At 40.7% G+C, this 18274-nt stretch overlaps 2 protein-coding genes across 5 annotated transcripts in view; one reads left to right on the forward strand and one right to left on the reverse strand.

Moving 5' to 3' along the window:
- The window catches only part of LOC146523179 (uncharacterized), a 22612-nt gene extending 7596 nt beyond the window's left edge, over window positions 1-15016 (forward strand). For 2 of the 3 annotated variants that reach the window (XM_085145235.1, XM_085145244.1), the window contains exon 4: window positions 199-15016. In XM_085145235.1, the coding sequence (XP_085001361.1) occupies window positions 199-246 (48 nt within the window). In that variant the 3' untranslated portion in view covers window positions 247-15016. The remainder of the gene's footprint in view (window positions 1-198) is intronic. The other variant, XR_014871446.1, reaches the window with a different exon arrangement.
- LOC146523180 (uncharacterized) overlaps window positions 14903-18274 on the reverse strand; it is a 14808-nt gene continuing 11436 nt past the window's right edge. For both annotated transcript variants that reach the window (XM_085144695.1, XM_085144705.1), the window contains exon 4: window positions 14903-17258. In XM_085144695.1, coding sequence (XP_085000821.1) covers window positions 15272-17258 — 1987 coding nt within the window. In that variant the 3' untranslated portion in view covers window positions 14903-15271. The remainder of the gene's footprint in view (window positions 17259-18274) is intronic.

The following is an 18274-nucleotide window of genomic DNA, read 5'->3' on the forward strand; positions in this document are numbered from 1 at the left end:
AGCAGAAACTGCGAGCCAGCGCTGATGCTGATGTGATCAAATATTTACAATTTAACTGAAAAAAAGTCAAAGGTAAAAGACTAAGATTCAGGAAAGAAATAGTAGAAAACAGACATTTAGGTGTGTATTTAATTTGTCATTTTGATTTTACTGTCAGTTTTCTTCTGTCTCACGCCAAATTTTGTCTCCTATTCTTAGCGGCCTCCCTCTGTCCCAGCCAGTGAGGCATTTCGTTGGTTCTTCTAGCCTTCTCTCCGCCAACAGAACCAAAATCTGGAGGCCTAGCAGGAAGTCACCATCACACGGACTGCAAAATCAGCAAAAGGACTACAACCTCTGGAACTGAAATTGATTCTCTGCGACAGGATTACAATTTCATACTGTATGGATGACAGTTTGAGACTATAAATCCCACCTCAGCTGGAACAGGGAGTAGCTAAACAGAAGGAGAGGAAGAGGGGGCAGTTTGGTCACAGGCAACCGGACTTGGCCAATTGATGTGGTGATGCCATAATTGCATGTTTTTCCCAAGATTGTGTAAAGGTAAATTTATAAATCAATTCTTAAAAAGGCGCACACAGAATGTCCAGACCGTAGCAAGCTAACTGGCTAGAACAGATACTAGTCTGTATTTGTACTGGCTAAACAAACTTGTTCCAGACCTCTAAATTGTCTATCACTTCTCCTGTTTGCTTTTCTTAACAAACAGTTCAGGCCTTGACTATTGAAAGGATAGGCCGCTAAGTAGCCACATAAAAATAATCTATAAATTCTGTAGCTCTAATCTATTACATAAAAATTTCGAAAAGCTCAGGTTGTTCCATTGCAAGCTTGACTGGATGAATATCGAAACATTAATGGTTCTCTTACGGCTTACTCATAGAGTTGCAATCAATTCAAAGACTGGTGCTGGAACAAAGCTGCCACTATGTCTGTAGCTAGGCTGTTCTTAAAATTACATGAAATTGTATCAAAACTACATCTTTGAGGGCATATGAAATCTGACATCTACTAGTGAAAATGCAAGAGTATTGCCCTGTACCTCTACTTTTAGCAGTTCTTTGTGTCAGATCTAATCCACTTTTTATGGACTGATTTTTAGACTTTCTTTCATCGGGTCTCAGCCTTATAGGTAGGGTAAGGATCTCGGATGCTGCTCTTTTGCATCAAAAGCAGCCAGCTGTGGCGGTTTGAGCATCTAATTAGAGATTCCCTCTGAGTACTGTCCTTTGGAAGGTTCCAGTACAATCCAAGCTTGAAGGAGCCATGCAGATTGTAGATCCCATTTCAGCCAAGAGAAAACTGGGAACTCCCACGGGTAACTGAAAAATGTTGCAGACATTGGGAGAATAATACCCTGCATAGTTTGCTATCAATGCAACCTGACCCCGAAAAACAGAAAATAGAGGCATGACATCAAAGATCAATAAGCCAACAGCAGAGAGAGTGTTCTGTACCTGCTTTCAACAGTAAATGTTAGATTTGGGAAGTTGGGCTTCTTTGTAAGCTTGACCAGATGTTTTGGCCAGATGTTCTGGTCACGTGATTGCTCTGCCAAAAGCGGGTGGTGTTATCAATAAGGTAGATTATCCATTTCAGATCCCAGTATGGACCTCAACATGAAGTTTACCTTAGCCTGGTGTACTTCATGTAGCCTTGATTTAAAAATGTCTGAAAATAAAAGAAGAAAAAAAAGGATGGAAAAAGGCAATCAAAGCAGTGTTTTTGTAAGTTCCAGAACAGTCTTGACAATCTCATTCACATAAACATGTATTAATTACATAGAAATCATTTTAAGTGCCAACATTGTGACCGTTTTATCTATTTCCTCTAATGTGTTATGTAGCTTTTCTGTAAAGGTCCATCAAGTCACAAAGCCCAAAGTCCACACCAAAGGAAGGTAGTCTCTCCCAGAAGAAGAAAAGCCCAGTTTGTAGCCTAGGATTTCCTGTTGTTACTTATAGACATCATTCTGAAATAACAATATATGCCAGTTTGGTCCTGTTAAACTAATGACAATGGATTACTCTCACTGTAATCCCCCTGACAGTAGGAAAATCATGTAGCTAACATTACCTCACCTCTGACTGACCACCCACAGGAAAGAGCTATCTGGAAATAATAAACTTCAGTAAATATAAGAAATTATACAAACTTTAGTACCAAATGTAAACCAGTAAACAGATTTCATGAAATTCAGCAATCTTGCTGACAAACATATTTTGCTAAGAGAAAAAGTATTATGTTAATAGTAACATTATTGCAAGAATGCTTTGTGTACTGTGCAATGTAGCAACTTTTTTTTTCTTTTTCCATAACACTTATATTACCAGGAAGTAAAACAATTGAGATGAAACATCTCTTTCTGGCTTCCTGGATTTTGTGAGAGTGTCCTTATCCTAAACAGGGAGCATAAGTCTAGCCTGGTTTTCAGTTATGGCAATTATGACAAAACCATAGTTCTCAGAGAAAAGCTGTTCAAACATGGGGAGAACATGCAACAGGGCTTACCACTGAAGCATCGTGCTGACGTGCTTTTATAGAAGACTGTTCTTGTTCTGGGTCAAGGTCCAAACTCCTTAATATGGATTTCTTTTATGAATAACATATGTTTAAGGTATGTAAGCGGTGTTCACATAAACATCCAAGACATTACCAGTGAAAAGCTGATTGTCTGAAAGTTTGAAGTAAATAGAAAAAATAACTATACCTGATTAAATTGGCTACTCTTCCTTTAAAGGTGTTCAAATTCATGTGCAGCCCAACATGGCTTAGGTTGCATAGTGGACGTCATCCTCTAACCCCTCAGGACCCTGCCTCGGGATGTTGGAGCAGAACTCTGCATTGGCAGCCTGACACCGGAGAGTGAACTCAGGGTGCACAACACACTTTTTGCCATAATATCAACTAGCATGGTAGTAGAACTCCTGATCTGACCTTTGAGCTTCAATTCTTCCACATTCTGCTCTCTCACAGTTGCACTTTTTGATTTTAGTACATAAAGTATAATTTTGGTCAGCTGTAGTCTTGCTGTCTTGAGATGTCCGATAATGTGAACAGAAGCCGTATATATGGTATATAGTTTGTGATCATGGCACAGATTATGTATGTTTGTGTACAGCCTTCACAATCTGTGATAAAACTGTCACCTGCTTCCTCTTCTTCTTCCTCCTCCTAGCAAACCACAAACCCCATTGTAGCCAAACCAGGAAGAATCAGGACTTAACCACAGAAACAATTACAGTCTGACCAAAACCGGATGACACGTTAACCTCAAAGGGAAAAAAAATCACCACAGAGAGGATACAAACTGACCTCAGCAGGACGTGATTCAGGACTGTTATTAAGGACTACAACTTCACCACAGTAGGACTACCACATCACTGTTATCTGTCTCTTCTGTCTACCTCCTCCTCAAGAACATTAAAGGCACCTTGATTGATTCTTATTGGGCTCTGTTCATGTTGGTACGGCATGATCTGCTTCTTAACTCTCTAGATGGTCCGGAGCTGATCTGCCTCTTGTGGAATCTGGTGTTTAGATTTTGTATTTGCAAGTGTACTCTGCTGTCTAAATGAGTCGTGAAATGTCTGAATTTATTTTATTTGTCTAGATTTAATGGAAAGTTCTCAGGGTGCAGTCACACTTCTGGTTTATATGAACTACAGTAGACTGAACACAAAACTCACTTTGTTGCATTTCTTTTTACATTTGATTAAAAGGTGGCAGTTGAAGGTTTGAAATTCCTGTCTTCACTAAAAGCTTAAAATGGTAAGATGCATTTTTAGAGAAGTATGGATCAGAAAATCTGCTCTCAAGTTACACCTCCAGTCCTGAATATTCAGATCTCTAAAGTTCATATCTATGAGACCCCTGCCAGGACCTCCAAGAGAGTTCAGAACCAGTTTCCCTGTACTTGTATCTGGGCATATTGTACCACACATGGTGACCAGTAGGATCCAGAACAGAAGAACTCACCTGCAGTTTATTTGTGGCACAGGGACTCACCTTTGGATCATCTGGAGAGCTCTGAGGTTCTGAGTGTAACTCTGGGACTAAAAGGAACTGAACTGAACTAAAAGATCAAATCAGAACATTCCACACACACAGAAAAAAATAATGTGATTTCCAACACGTCTGTAGGCCATTGATAACATGCCCTATGAGACTTTGTGCACAAAAGCCTTTATTACTGTTAACAATAATTTGTCTTATAAAATGATTGGACGGCAGAATCCATAGCCTTCTTAAAGTCTTATTTTGAAATATTATCTTCACGAATGTTGAGCAATCTGCCATCAGCAGACCTTTGATATGCTATATGGATGAAAGTACTGGGCCAACCACACGTTAGGAGCTGCTCGACCATGGAAACCCATGCCATGAAGCTTCTGGTGCTGTACTTTGCTGATGCTAGAGGCCTACTCTTTGTAATGTTTAAAATGTTTGTAGAGGGACACTGCATGGCTAAGTGCTTGATTTTATACACCTGTGGCAATGGAACTGAAAAAACCTGAATTTACTGATTAGGAAGTGTGGCCCAGCACTTTTGTCCATATGGTGTATCTGGAAACAGTCAAGAATGTTAGCCATTTCACATGTTTTCTGGGTTGGATCACATAACGTTTAGAAGATTTTCATTATAACACACTCTTATTACTTTATCATTTATCTACTCAGTAGATAAGTGATTTGTAAACAAGAAAGGAGAACATTAACCCCTGAAATACATAAATGTGATTCCAGCCAGACACTATAAAAAGGTGGATGTGGATACTGTAATGTCATCCACTGGTTTTTGAAATCCTGGGAAAACTATTTCTAAATCCCCAGTCACGCTTGTCTACAAATGGTTCAGTGACCTGTTGGCAACCTGATGGTTAGCGAAAACTTCCTTGTGATTGCTTTGGTAACTGGCAGATTGCAGTGGTCATAATTTGGATGAATGTGACAGACTTGTCTACAAACAGTAGTCAGTTACCGTCCGAGCTACAGTTAAACTGAAAAGAAGGATGCAAACTGGAACTGGATACTATTTGCCTTCATGAAACCGAACTTTTACTTTAGAGGCAAACATTCTCCCTTTCTGGTTTGCTTCAAACTTTTTCAAGTTTTACTACCCTAGCAGCCTAGCAGTTAGCAAGTATTTGCAAACAAACATGAAAAACTTTAGTCAACTGTGGAATTTGGTAGCAACCAAATTTAACATCAGAAGGTTTTTGGTGGTGGACCTTTTTTTTTGCAACAGATTACACCCAGTGTGCAGCAGAAACATTGAGGAACCACTACCAACTAGTTGGGAAAAACAAATTTCCTTAGCTACCAATACAGCAAAATTGGTTGTATCACATCCAACACTGCAGACAACTCTCGAGCAAAGTGTGCATAACATCACATAAGAAACTTCAACGGGACCGTAAGTCTTTCTGCAACCCTAGCTACCACCATCTAGTGGCTTTCAGATAAATTGCAGTGTTTAGGTAGTTGGGCATTGGCTTCGTTTTTCCAACCTGAAAATACATCCGTGTTTTATACTATGGTCCTGTGTAGCTGATCAGTACTTCAACAAAGTGGTCTTTAGGTGAAACACAAATACTGAACTATATTTTCTAACACTATATTTGTTGAATTTTGACAAGAAAGAAGAAATAACACAAGACAAAAAATAGTAACCACAACCTGATCCTTTTGTTCCACAGACAGCAAGCCCAAAAATTCAGATTTAATAAAGAAAATATTTATTAATTTTTAATTATTTCAAAAAGCACGTGTTAATTTGTTGCAAATAATCTGACATCATCAGCATATAGCCATGTAGCTTTCTGCACAATGCATCCGCCTATCATTCCATAAATATATGAGTGTGATGCCATCATGATTGCTTGCTCTGACGTGTTGACAAATCTGTACCTGACAAATCTGGCGACAGATTCTTGTAATAGAAACTGGCAGTAAAATATTTTAAATGTTTTATTTGGACGTTCACGTCCATAACAGACTGCACCACTAGTAGGTCAGAATTTCAACTTCAAAGAAAATGTCTTGATAATTACTGGATGATTTGGTGTTAAATTTGTACAAAGATTCAGGTTTCCCACTGAATGATTCCTATTAGTTTGTTTGTGGCTGGTTTCAGTTACTACCATCAGTGTGTTGAAGTTTCTGCACCTGCCGACGTGTTGGAAATACAGATTACTTTTATTTTGACGTAAGCCTGTCTAATTTATTTTTGGAGGAAAATGTTCAGTTGCCTCATTGTCAGAATCAAACAACCCCTTTTTCTCAGGTTGGCTGAGGTGTCGAAGGTGTTGAGGGGAGGTTTGAGGGAGGAAGGGGGCGTTTGTTTTGTATGTGTGTCCTCCTCCTCATGTATTCTGTCTCTGTGACCTCCTCATGTGCTGAATTATAATAAAGCATTTCAAAGATTAGCTGCGAGTGTGTGACAGACACGCAGTGGATGTCAGGTGATTGCATCATACAGTATTGTTAGTAATGATGTGTGTGAGAGGGAGAGTGAGAGAGCTGGAGGGGAGGGGGAGAGTGAGAGCAGGCAGGCATGAAAATGAACAATATGTTTTCTTGTGTTTGTGTGAAATTCTCTGCCAGTGTACTGCTGCCACAAGATGGAAGCTGAGTGTGTGTCTAAGAGTGTCTATGTGTGCGCGTGGGCTTCTCATCTCAGTAATGGTGTTGCTATCAGAAAAAGAGAGAAAGACTGAAAGGCTGGTTGTCCCTGACGACAGTGTTCCGTGTTGCCTAGCAACAGCGCTAACAATGGCCCACCACCAGTGTTCTAGAATGTGGGCGTGGCCTGACAGATAGAGACGGGTTGAGTGATAGAGGAGGGCACTTTTCTCTCAGCAGAGTTTTCAGCCCATTAATCTCGTGATAAACAGCTGTGACATGAATGATTGATGTTTATTACAGTCTGTTGCAAATCTGCGAATAAAGCAGCTTTCCTTAAATCTGTCAGAAATCTAAACAAACAAACAGCATGCAAAAGGAACGCCATTACACAAAAAGAGATGACAAATCTAAAGGCACATCTAGAGCTTTAAGAACCACTTTGTGCTTATGCAAAAAACAAAAAACAAAGTCTTTAAAACTCTGACGTGAATAAAATTCTGCACAGGGTTGAGGTGCAAAAGACATGGTATGTTGAAAATGACCAAATCCAAACAAAAATCATAATAATAACTGCACTATTGTACAAAAAGTCTTGATCCACTCTTCGCTTCTTTATTTGCTGATAGGAAATTAGGAATTACAGCAGGTTAAAAAAGTATTGAAGAAAATATATTTCTAAAGTTGCTATTGACATGAAATTCTCACCAAAGTCAGCTACAACCCATTCCATCTGCACACAGAAAGAAGTAGAACATAGATGTACATAAATTATGTGTAATAATGAGGTAATAATGACGCTCACCACGCAAGACTCCAAAAAAATCTCCCTGTTGGAGCTCAGTCTGGGGGGAGTTATTTTTTCTCCTTATCTTTCCTCATGTGGTGCATTTTTCCATTGTTATACCTCTCTGACCTGTCTTCCCCATGTGATGTTTTGTGTAATGTATGTATGGTTGGAGGGTAAGATGGCACCGCCATTGCGTGCAATAGGTTGGCAGCCTTATGAAATTTCCCCTTGTGGAACTAATAAAGGTATATCAAATCAAATCAAATCAAAAAACAAACAAACAAAAAAAGCCTGAAAAAGCACATTTAAAGTTTACTGAAGAACATTTAGACAAGCCTGTGAAATACTGGGAGAATACAGGACGATGAACAACCAGGGCCATGAAGAAATGAGGGTGGACATTTCAGCAAGATGATGATCCCAAAAACAGAAAGGAAACTCTCAAGTGGTTTCAGAGAAAGAAAATAAAGCTACTGAACTAGCTGACCTGAATCCAACCGTAACTCCTATTCAATGACTGATAGTGTCCCACTGTCTGTTTTTTTTTTTCCATCCAGGTATGCTTTTGCTGCATTGGCAGCGTGTCATGCTGCAAAATTAAACCAATCAGATGCTTTCCAAACATTGCATGGTGGATCAAAATCTCACTTTATGTTTTTGCATTCATTATTTTATCAATGTGGAACAATCCCCAACACTACTGATTAATATGCCGACTCAAACCATGTACTCCATAAAATATAGCAACGATACATGGTGGTCCCTTGTTTATCGCGGGACTTGCGTTCTAAAAATAACCCGCGACAGGTGAAATCTGCGAAGTAGCCAACTTTATTTTTTACAGTTATTATAGATGTTTGAAGACTCTCAAACCCCTCACTACACGCTTTACACACTTTTCTCAGACAGGCATGAACATTTTCACACTTTTCTCTCTTGTTTAAACACTCTCAAAGTTCAAACCTTGTAGAAAAATAAAAATAAGTCCAGTATTATAGAATGAAACCAAAGACACCCGCAGGTGCCTTTGACGGTGCAAAACATTTCATCGACATTGTTGTGTTTGTTGGGGAGAAAACTTACAAACACACAGTACAGCACTTCAAAGTCACACTGCTAGCGATCGAAGATTTAGGTAAATTTGACAAGCTGAACGCATTCTGTAGTGTACAGGAGAAACAGCGAGATCTCACGAAAGGTGAACGGCGTTATAGCGAGGGACCACTGTAAACCAGAAATGTCAAATTCCCTCCTGTAAGACCTGTTACCAGTCATTTTCAGTCCGGCCCTTGGGTAACATACATTACATACCTCAGCCTTCTCTCCCTGTTTCTCTTCCTTAGAAATAACTTCTCGACAGCGGTTCCTTCCACTGAGACCATTTCTGGTGAAGGTTCGGTGAACAGGTCACCTGCAGTGCCATCTATGGGCCCAGTAAAGTCACCTTGCCTCCTCAGGTGAATTCTACTAATAAATTTCAACTAACAACACTAATTAATACCATTTGGTAGTGAAAACACACATTTGCATTGAAACACAATTTAACTATTCGGTTCACATTGCTTATTGCTTCTGCAGCAGTCATGATAACCAGCATGACTGAGGAGGACCCTGAAGAGGTGGGCCAGCGCAGGACAGACTTTGAAAATAAAAACCCTCATGTCTCTTTGAAACTAAAGAGAGGTCATTCATCAGCTTGTGCGACTAGTTTTAAAGGATGACGCTACTAAAAAACTGCAAGACAAATGGAAATGTGGTGTCCTAGTGTGTGGTGCATTCACTGATCCAGTTCTGCTTTGCCTCTGCAACTGAAGATAAATCTTTTTGCACTTCTTTAACTGTGGATATATTTCTCTGAGTGTATTATGTATGTTTGTAAATATGCATAGGACTTTGTTTTTTTTAATGAAAAAGAAAAGTGACTTAAACCAAATGGTACCCTGTCAAAAGTTGGTTACCTGGCCAGTTCATATACTCTGGCACCTACACTGGCCAGTGGCATCTCTCAGGTACTGAGTCAGGTTTATTTTTTTTTGTGTGGGGGAGGGTTGTTTTTTCCCTGTACTCAGGAAAAAACTGCAGACTTTTTTTTGTTTTTAGGCCTACAACCTCTTTTTTTTTATCCACCACTTTTCTTTTTTCCTAAATTTCTTTAAAGGACACACTGGACACAATGCCAAGATATTCCAGGTTTGCAGCTAACAGCTCTTTGGGAATCACTTTGGTGGTGCAAAATACTATTTTTATGCGTGTTGGCATTCTTCATGGATTCTTCAAGAAATAGGAACAAATTATGTGTTTATTGTGGCATTTTTTTGGTTAAGTTTTATGTTATGTATTAAACTGCTGAAATGATGGGCCAACTTATCTCCCATGCAACATATTTATTCACTGAAAACTGGAGAAAAACAGAGAAATGGCAGATTAATCAGTTCTTTCAGCGTACGGGCCGTACACTGCCTCTTCACACTACTGAGTTACACTACTTCTAGTGCAGATGACATTAGTTTCCCTAAACTTATAGTGTCAGTTACACGCACCACTTTTGTGAACTGCCTAAATCACAAAAATACATAACATGTATTTTAACGTGTATTTAACATATTTCTATAGCATTCACCCTTGATTAACTGAACATACAGCAGTTTTCTCTTATTGTGTAAAACATATTAAGTGTGGCTTTAACCCAAAAATACCTGTATGAAAAGCACAGACTTTCGGTCCAGTCTAACAACTGGATTAGCACAGGCTAACAACTGGAAACTTGGAAATTAGTTCTTTAGCTAAACATTGCAAACTACAAGACATTTATCATCAATCGCCACCGCTGTCTGTCACTTTTATAAAATATGCCACCCAGCTTACCTGTAGAAAACAGAGAAATGGCAGATTAATCAGTTAATTCGGCACGCGGGCCATACGCTGCCTCTTCACTACTCACTCACACTTCTTCTAGCGTAGTGTCAGCTCAGCTACCGAAGCGTACGACACGGAGCGCCCTCTGCTGGCGCACCTTACATAACAGGAAATTGACATTAATAGTGTCCTTACCAAAATAAAGTGTCTTTGGGCATAAAATAAAATGGGGGGGGGGGGGGGGGGGGGGGCGACTATTTTCATGTGTTTATCTTTATCATAGTGCCACCTATGTGCAGACACAACACCGGTTCATCCCTCTTTACGCTTGTATGATTCATAGGTTAGTGGCTTATCAAACTAAAAACATTCTTTTGAAAGTGGTTGTGTACAAGGACTGGACTGAGAATGAGTGAAAAAGCAGCCAAGGGACAGACCTTTGGAAGACCTTCAGAAAGCCTGGAGAACAACTGCTCAAGACGACTTTAAACAAAAAGAAACATGTAAAGAAACTAGGGGTGGCTCAAGACTTTTGCACAGTATCTTTTAAAACAAGACTTTACAAACTGTGAAATTGTACTTCATATTTATGCTGTGCAAAGACATGAAATTCACTTCTGAAGAGTAGTTTTATGGGTTTTCAACAAGCAGTTTTATTTTGAAATTTAAAAAATGTAAATGCAGCGTTATGCTGCTGTCTATACTGCCTGAGGTTCATTTAAAATCTTTCACAGCACGTTTTCCAGTCTGGACATGAATGCTGGAAAAGATGCTGTTTTCCACTTGTGTACTCAGCTTTTTCTTTAGGTGTTTTTGTACAGCTCATCATGTCCTCTTTTCTCCTTTACACTCCTCACTTTTTTCGACTGTGGCAAGGAGTTGGCATTGATCCATCACAGTGTGTAACTGTGTGTATTTAACAGCCATTTAGTGGGACCTCAGTGGCTTTAATTAGTGTGGGAGAACCTCTGTCGCTGGCTCGGTCTCTCTCTGGGCTCATTATCCCACTTAGTGTTCTTGCTCTCTTCTAAGGGCCAGTGAAGAGGAGGACACGGAAATTGGGAGGAAGAAGGAGAAAGTGAAAGATGAGGATGTGGTGAGAAAGTGATGACATGATGAGGAAGAGGAAAAAAGGGGGGAGGGGGGGAAACTACTCTTCTGGCTCCATCTGGTGGTGAGAAACATAAACTGCACTGACTTTTCTGTTACTCTTTTTTTCTTGTAAAAATGTAAATCACAGAAAAACGTTATTTTTTCTAACTTTATTAAATGATTTGATGAGACGGGCGATGAACTGTGGGGGAACTGATCCACTAGTCCTTCACAGTAAAGGAATCTGGAGGTTCTGTCACTGTTGAGTCAACTTATCCCCTTAGACTGCAGGCCGAGGTACTACCTGTATCTGCATGTGGTTATTTTCATGTCAAATAAATTATTATTTTTAACTGAAAAGTTTGGAATCATGGATTTAAGTGGGGAAATGTTCCTATGATGAGTTTCTGGGCTCAGTCTTAGAGTGAGAATAGCTCAGAGAACTGCTGCTGCTCTACATCAAAAGGAGCAAGCTGGCTAGGATGCCCTTCTGGGAGCCTCCTAGCTGATGTCCAACAAGGAGAACACCCTGAGGCAATCACAAGAGAAGCTCGGGAGACGATGGGAGATTTTCAGTATGACAATGATCCCAAACACACTGCGAGTGCAGTAAAAGCCCACCATGATACAAAAACACACAGTGGACCACTATCAGTCATGGATTTTCTGAAGCCCAGACATTACTGATGAAGTGTGGGCTCATCCTGACAGAGAACCTGACAAAAGACAACATCTAATGTAGAGCTTTGAATGTCCTTCAAGAAGCCTGGAGAACTAGTCCCGCAGACTACTTAAAGGAATTACAAGAAAGATTTGCTAAGTGAGTTCTGGCTGTGTTGAAGAATAAAGGTGGTCATACCAAATATTGACTTGCAAGCTAGTTGACAAACTCTGTTTTTGTCTTATATTTCTTTGTTTTTATGTTTTCCAAGAGCTACTACTCTGAAAAATAATTAATTGAAAAATTAAGGAATAAATGAGATCTAAAAAGGAAACGTTTTATGTGTTTTTATTCTCCTGTTTTCCACATTGTTGGTTTAATTGTCCTTCACTCTGATTTCCTGGCTCAGTCTGGTGACTCATTTTTATTTTCCTTTCCTTTTTGATTTTATTCATTTTATGTTGTTGCCACCTATTCTGTTTTACTGATTTTTTAATGTCACCTTTGTATAAAATAATTAAAATTTACTCAGATCTGGAGAGGCCTCCCACCTGTTAATCATAACAATCACACAGCTTCAGATACGTTTTTCCAGTATTGATAAATTTGTTAATAACGCACTAAACGTACTTTGTGTATATGTCTGTAAGTACTCATTTTATATTATTTTTCATATATATATATATATATATATATATATGTGTGTGTGTGTGTGTGTGTGTGTGTGTGCGTGTGTGTATATATATATGTGTGTGTATATATATATATATGGGCTTAGCAAATTCACTGGGCCACCTTTCACAGAAACCAGAGGACACAAATATGATTCCTCAATGCTTTGTAATTTCAGAATATATTACCTGGTTATGTTTACACATTACAAATAACGTTTAAGTTACAAAAAAAATCCCATGGTTTGGCCTGAAGTAGCACAATTACCATTCTATGTGTCTGTGAAGGTTCTCGGTCATCCAGGTCATTGTAGTCAAAGGAGCTTGCAAAGAAAAGCGTCTGGACTTCTTTAAGTTGCTTGAAGACGTTTCACCTCTCATCCGAGAAGCTTCTTCAGTTCTAAGGTCAAATGGTGGGGAGTCGACGCAACAACATTGTCATCCCCTATGTAGCCGGTGTATCAGAAAAACTCAGGAGAGTTTTCTCCAAGCACGACATCCCGGTGCATTTCAGACCCAGCAACACGCTCAGACAAAAACTGGTTCACCCGAAAGACAAAACGCCAAAACACACTCAACAATGTGGTGTATGCTTTACAGTGCAGCGAGGAATGCCCAGACCTCTACATTGCAGAGACCAAACAGCCACTTCACAAGCGGATGGCACAACATAGAAGAGCCACCTCCACGGGACAAGACTCAGCTGTCCATCTGCATCTTAAGGACAAAGGTCACTCTTTCGAGGATGCCAATGTTCACATTTTGGACAGAGAGGACAGATGGTTTGAAAGAGGAGTGAAAGAAACCATTTATGTCCACTGTGAGCGACCATCTTTGAACAGAGGCAGTGGTTTACGACACCAACTCTCTGCCATCTATAATCCAGTTTTGAGTTCCCTCCCCAGACGCCTTAACGCCCACTCACATCCTGGGTAATCTGACCTCAGGAATTTGCATGATAAGGTGGGGCCAGGTTTTACAATGAGCTCACCCGAAACTCTGGCTGATTGGGACCCACACCCAGTTTCACACCTTGGCTCAGGCGATTACAGGATCATCAGGGGTCCTTTTGTCCCTCTTTGGGGGAAACTCCCACTAGGTTTAAATCTGGGACTCTCCACCATTTGACCTTAGAACTGAAGAAGCTTCTCGGATGAGAGGTGAAACGTCTTCAAGCAACTTAAAGAAGTCCAGACACTTTTCTTTGCAAGCTCCTTTGACTACCACTTCTTTGCCTTCATGATATGATGATGCACCTTTAGACCAGATGTGCACTTCCTGTTGAAACTACAGTCTGTTGACTGGTATAAAAAGCAAAAAAAAAAACCAACAAACCAAAACTCGATGATTCATATCCGTGAACACAAATGCACAGGCGGCTATTTGTGACTCTCCCCCCACACACACACATTTTGCTACTAGACTGGGCCAGACCCAAACACCCCAAAAAACTACTTTTTGCTAGCTTGGGAGCTGTGGAGGGTTGAGCTAACTGTCTTCCCTACTGTTTTCATTTGGTTGAAGGAGCTGGAGTGGGCAAGTTAATGACTTGCATGTCTTTGTTACCTTTCATTGTCAGGCATGTCAGATTTCGTGTTGTTATTTTTTTTTAATTTTTAGTCAAATTTGTTCCATGTAAGTTCGTACTTTATGTTTAATGTGAAAATAAATGCAGCCGCCCTTTTCTACAAATCCCCTGTGGGAGAGGAGCTGGAGTGGGCAAGTTAATGATTTGGAGGTCTGTGTTTCTTTTACTTTTCATTGTCAGACAATGCAGGAACACACCAGTGTAACCGGTTTGAAAACAGAAAAGAGAAAAGATCGGTTACCACGATAAGCTAATGCCACGTATTTTAAGCAATGTACCCCAGTATATAAATCCAAATTCCATTCAAATATATGATGATTCAGAAAGCTTTAATGAGTCATTACTTTCTCCATCAGTTTTACAAGCCACTGCCAACATTGCTCATACATTTGAGTAAAAAAAGAAAGCATTTTTAAACCAAACTTTTATTCAGATTTTTTTTTTTGCACACAGAACATGTAAACGCACAAACATCCACTCACTTACACAAGCATGTGTCCGAGTGTCATTACCAAATTCAGTCATCAATCCCCTGAAAAGGCCAGTTTTGTTCAGTTTTACACCTTGTCTTTTACTTTTAGACTAGAGCTACCAGTTTTGTGGACTACATGTGATTGAGAGCGCTTCACTCTGGACTCATCCTTACACTTTTTTTTTTTCTTAAGCAGTTTGAACATGGAAAAAAAAACCCAACCAATTGATAGCGAGGTTTGGAGGGGGTTTCACCCGCTTGCCTCAACGATTAAAATAATAAAAGTAATACAAAAGTACATGACAGTGCTCATGTCTAAACAATCAGTTTATTGGTGCTGCCTCAGAAAACAAGTTTATTTTGAAAATAGGTCACTAGGAATGTGTTTGTACTCGAGTTAAATTCTAAATAAACACAAGTTTATAAATGGTTCATGAAAAATGATGCCAAAAGTATAATGCAACTGTTCGTCCCTGACATTTATTCCGAACATTTAAATCTCTCGTTTAATCGTGCCCTATGTGGCGGAGCGTTCGTATGGATGGGTGTCAGTGGTAGAAGTGGAGTTATACTCCGAGATGATGTGATTGTCCGTGTGGGGCTCAAAGTCCCTCTGAGCGTATTTTGGTGGTGGAGGCTCAGAGTCAGGGGGGAAGTTATGTTTTGAATCAGGATCAATGTGGTTGGGGGGCCGGAAGAGATTCGGGTCCATGCCGAGTTCGGACTTTCTGTGCGAGGCGTTGAATGTAATGCTGTGTTCAGAGGGAGTAGAGGAGGAGGAGAAGGCTGTGTGGTTCAAGTGTCCGTCAATCAAACAAGACGAATGCAAGTTAGCAGGTGCAACAAGACCCACGGAGACTGGCTTTCCCTCGCAGTTCACCACCGACACCGTCTCCTCGCCTGTCCGTCCTCCCGAGGCCGGACTGGAGGAGTGGAAGTCAACAGGAAGCAGGTTCATGGTGGACGGCGTGGCAGCTGTTGTCAAGCCAATTAGAGTCAGATTACTGGAACAGGAGGAGTTAGGGGGTGAGACATCATTCTGAGTCCTGGAATCACTAACAGAAACAGGAAGTGATGTGTCGTGAGAGTTGACTCCTGAGTACATGCCGCTACGTGCCGGGGGCCTTCCAGCAGCACTGCTGAATCGATAAAAGTCAACGGGTGATGCCCAGAAGGAGTTGTGAGTCTTATTCCTGCAGCTGGCGGAGGTAGAGTGAGCAGGAGCTGGCTTCTCTTTGGACCAGCCAGCAGCTGAGTGGAAATCAATGTCAGATGAAGAATTCACAGGATTTAAGTCGACGGGTGAGAGGATGGAAGATATTCCCATCGTGCTCTCCCTGGTGGAATGTAAAGCTGAGGAGTTTAAGGAGTAATAACGAGAAGCCGTGGGAGTCGAATCACACGCAAAAGAAGAGGAAGAGGGAGCGACAGGAGGTTTGTGACCGGAGTGATCAAAGTCAGTGGTCAGTGCTCGGACTTTAGAGAGAGCAGCTGAAACGCTGCTCATGTTGGCCGGCTTGCTGCTCAGTGCGAACGTGCTGGTCAGATGTCTCTTCAGTGTAGAAATGGGCGGGATGGACTCGCTGTCGTCGGGCAGCTTCGCGGGCGAACAGGAGTCGGTGGGATTTAAACTATGCAGAATTGGCCCGGCAGAGGTGTGATCTGAGTGGAGGTCTTTGTTAAAGATAGGGGAGCGGCGTGGACTCCCAGCATCTTTGTGTTTTAGTGGTGGCGGCGTGTTCCTGTTGTATGACCGAACCGGGCTGGCCTGTCTGAGGAGCGGAGGGGCATCCCTCCCCTCCTTCCATTGCTTGAGTGGAGATGGCGAGTTTATGGACGAAGTGTCCTGATTTCCAGTGGATTTCCAGCTGTCCTGCTGTTGATGAGCCTGACTAACGCCACACGGATCTCGGTCGCGCCTTTTTTTGGAGTCTGGGGAGCAGCTGGCGTCAATGTCCAACGGGGCTTCACGTTTAGGTGCAGCGATCCTGTCCAGGTCACTTAGGATGGAGGCCAAGAGGTGGCTGTCAGAGGTTGAAGCTTCAGTATGTCTTTTATGAAGATCCGTCATTACGCGGGCAGCATCCTGGTCTCCCTTTGGTCGAGAGCCCACGCTCACAGAGCCCATGTTTCTGTGACTGTCGGCTTTGGGTGTCTTTGGATCTGTCGCTTTGATTGGTCCTTCTACATCAACATCCAGGTTCTCCACGTCCACCTCGTGATCACTGTTGTCAATGGCGATCAGTCTAGCTGCCTTGGAACGGCCTGCCAGCTCTGTGTCCGACCCATCGTATCCTCGGTCCAGAATGTCAACGGGAAGCTCTCCGATTTCAGCGTCCAAAACGCCGCCCACACTGGCCGAATGCACCAATGGAAGCGGAGGAAGGTCTGAGAAGTCGACAGTCTGCTGGCTGCTGAGCGGGCTGCTGCTGATACTGCCGCTATTTTTGTTGTTGGCGTCGTCGTGGGTGCTGTCGCTGTCCAGGGTGATGATGACCGGAGAGCTGACAGAGAGAAAGACAAGGGAATAAAATCAGCACGAGTATAACAGCAACAACCCTCATCACTTGAGTCTTCTGTGATCAATAATGGTGTTCTTCAACAAAGGGATCAACACATAGATCAATCCCACCTGAAGTACATATTTTGGTAAAAATCTTAACGTTATTAAAGATTTTATTCAGCATTTGTGAGTATTTATAGCTTTATTAGTGCAGAAGATACCCACATGACATTTTTTGGACTGGTTAACACATTTTAGCTCTGCAGTAAACAGAAAACTGAGTTGGTGTCAATTTTTAGCAGAGGTTAAAACTGCTTTTTTTTTCCTGGAAATTTCTACTGTACTTACGAAGCTTACAAATAATACATATTTAATCCTGTAATGTGTATCGTATCTGAAGTTCTGTGAAAAACCCAAATAAAACTTTTAAGAAACCATCTGCACAAATAGCAAAAATTATTCATTGAAATTAAAATTTGTAGCTGCAAAATGATATTTATTTTCCTTTTTTTTCCTAGTAAAAGGTTCAACAAACAGGTTTTTTTTGGCATCTATTTAACTGTTCAGGCTTTACAGGGTGAAAAACCTCAAATTTGGACGTTTTATTTGGGGAAATTGTAAAGTTCAGCCATTTTTTTTTTTGTTATTAACCTCCTAGGACCTGGCATCCACATATGTATACATCACATTTTGGGTTATTTAGACTAAAATACTCAATTTTGCTCTACATGGGCCTGATATCCACTTACGAGGACATTATACTGCCACTGTTCTATTAAAATTTGAAACGAATATCCTCATATGTGGCTCTTATTTTTCTTAAAAACAAAAATAAGGTAAAAAAAAAAAAATCTTTGTTTTTACATTCATCAGGCCCCAATATACCCAAATATAAAGAGAAATTAAAAATGCATGTCATGGAAGAGTTCGGGTCTTAGGTGGTTAAAGTAACGTTTTGAACAAAAAAGTACATTCTACTCATATAATGTTTGCATCACCAGAAACAAAAATGAAATT

Source organism: Neolamprologus multifasciatus, chromosome 3 (assembly GCF_963576455.1).
Source record: "Neolamprologus multifasciatus chromosome 3, fNeoMul1.2, whole genome shotgun sequence".
In the NCBI taxonomy this organism is placed as follows: domain Eukaryota; kingdom Metazoa; phylum Chordata; class Actinopteri; order Cichliformes; family Cichlidae; genus Neolamprologus; species Neolamprologus multifasciatus.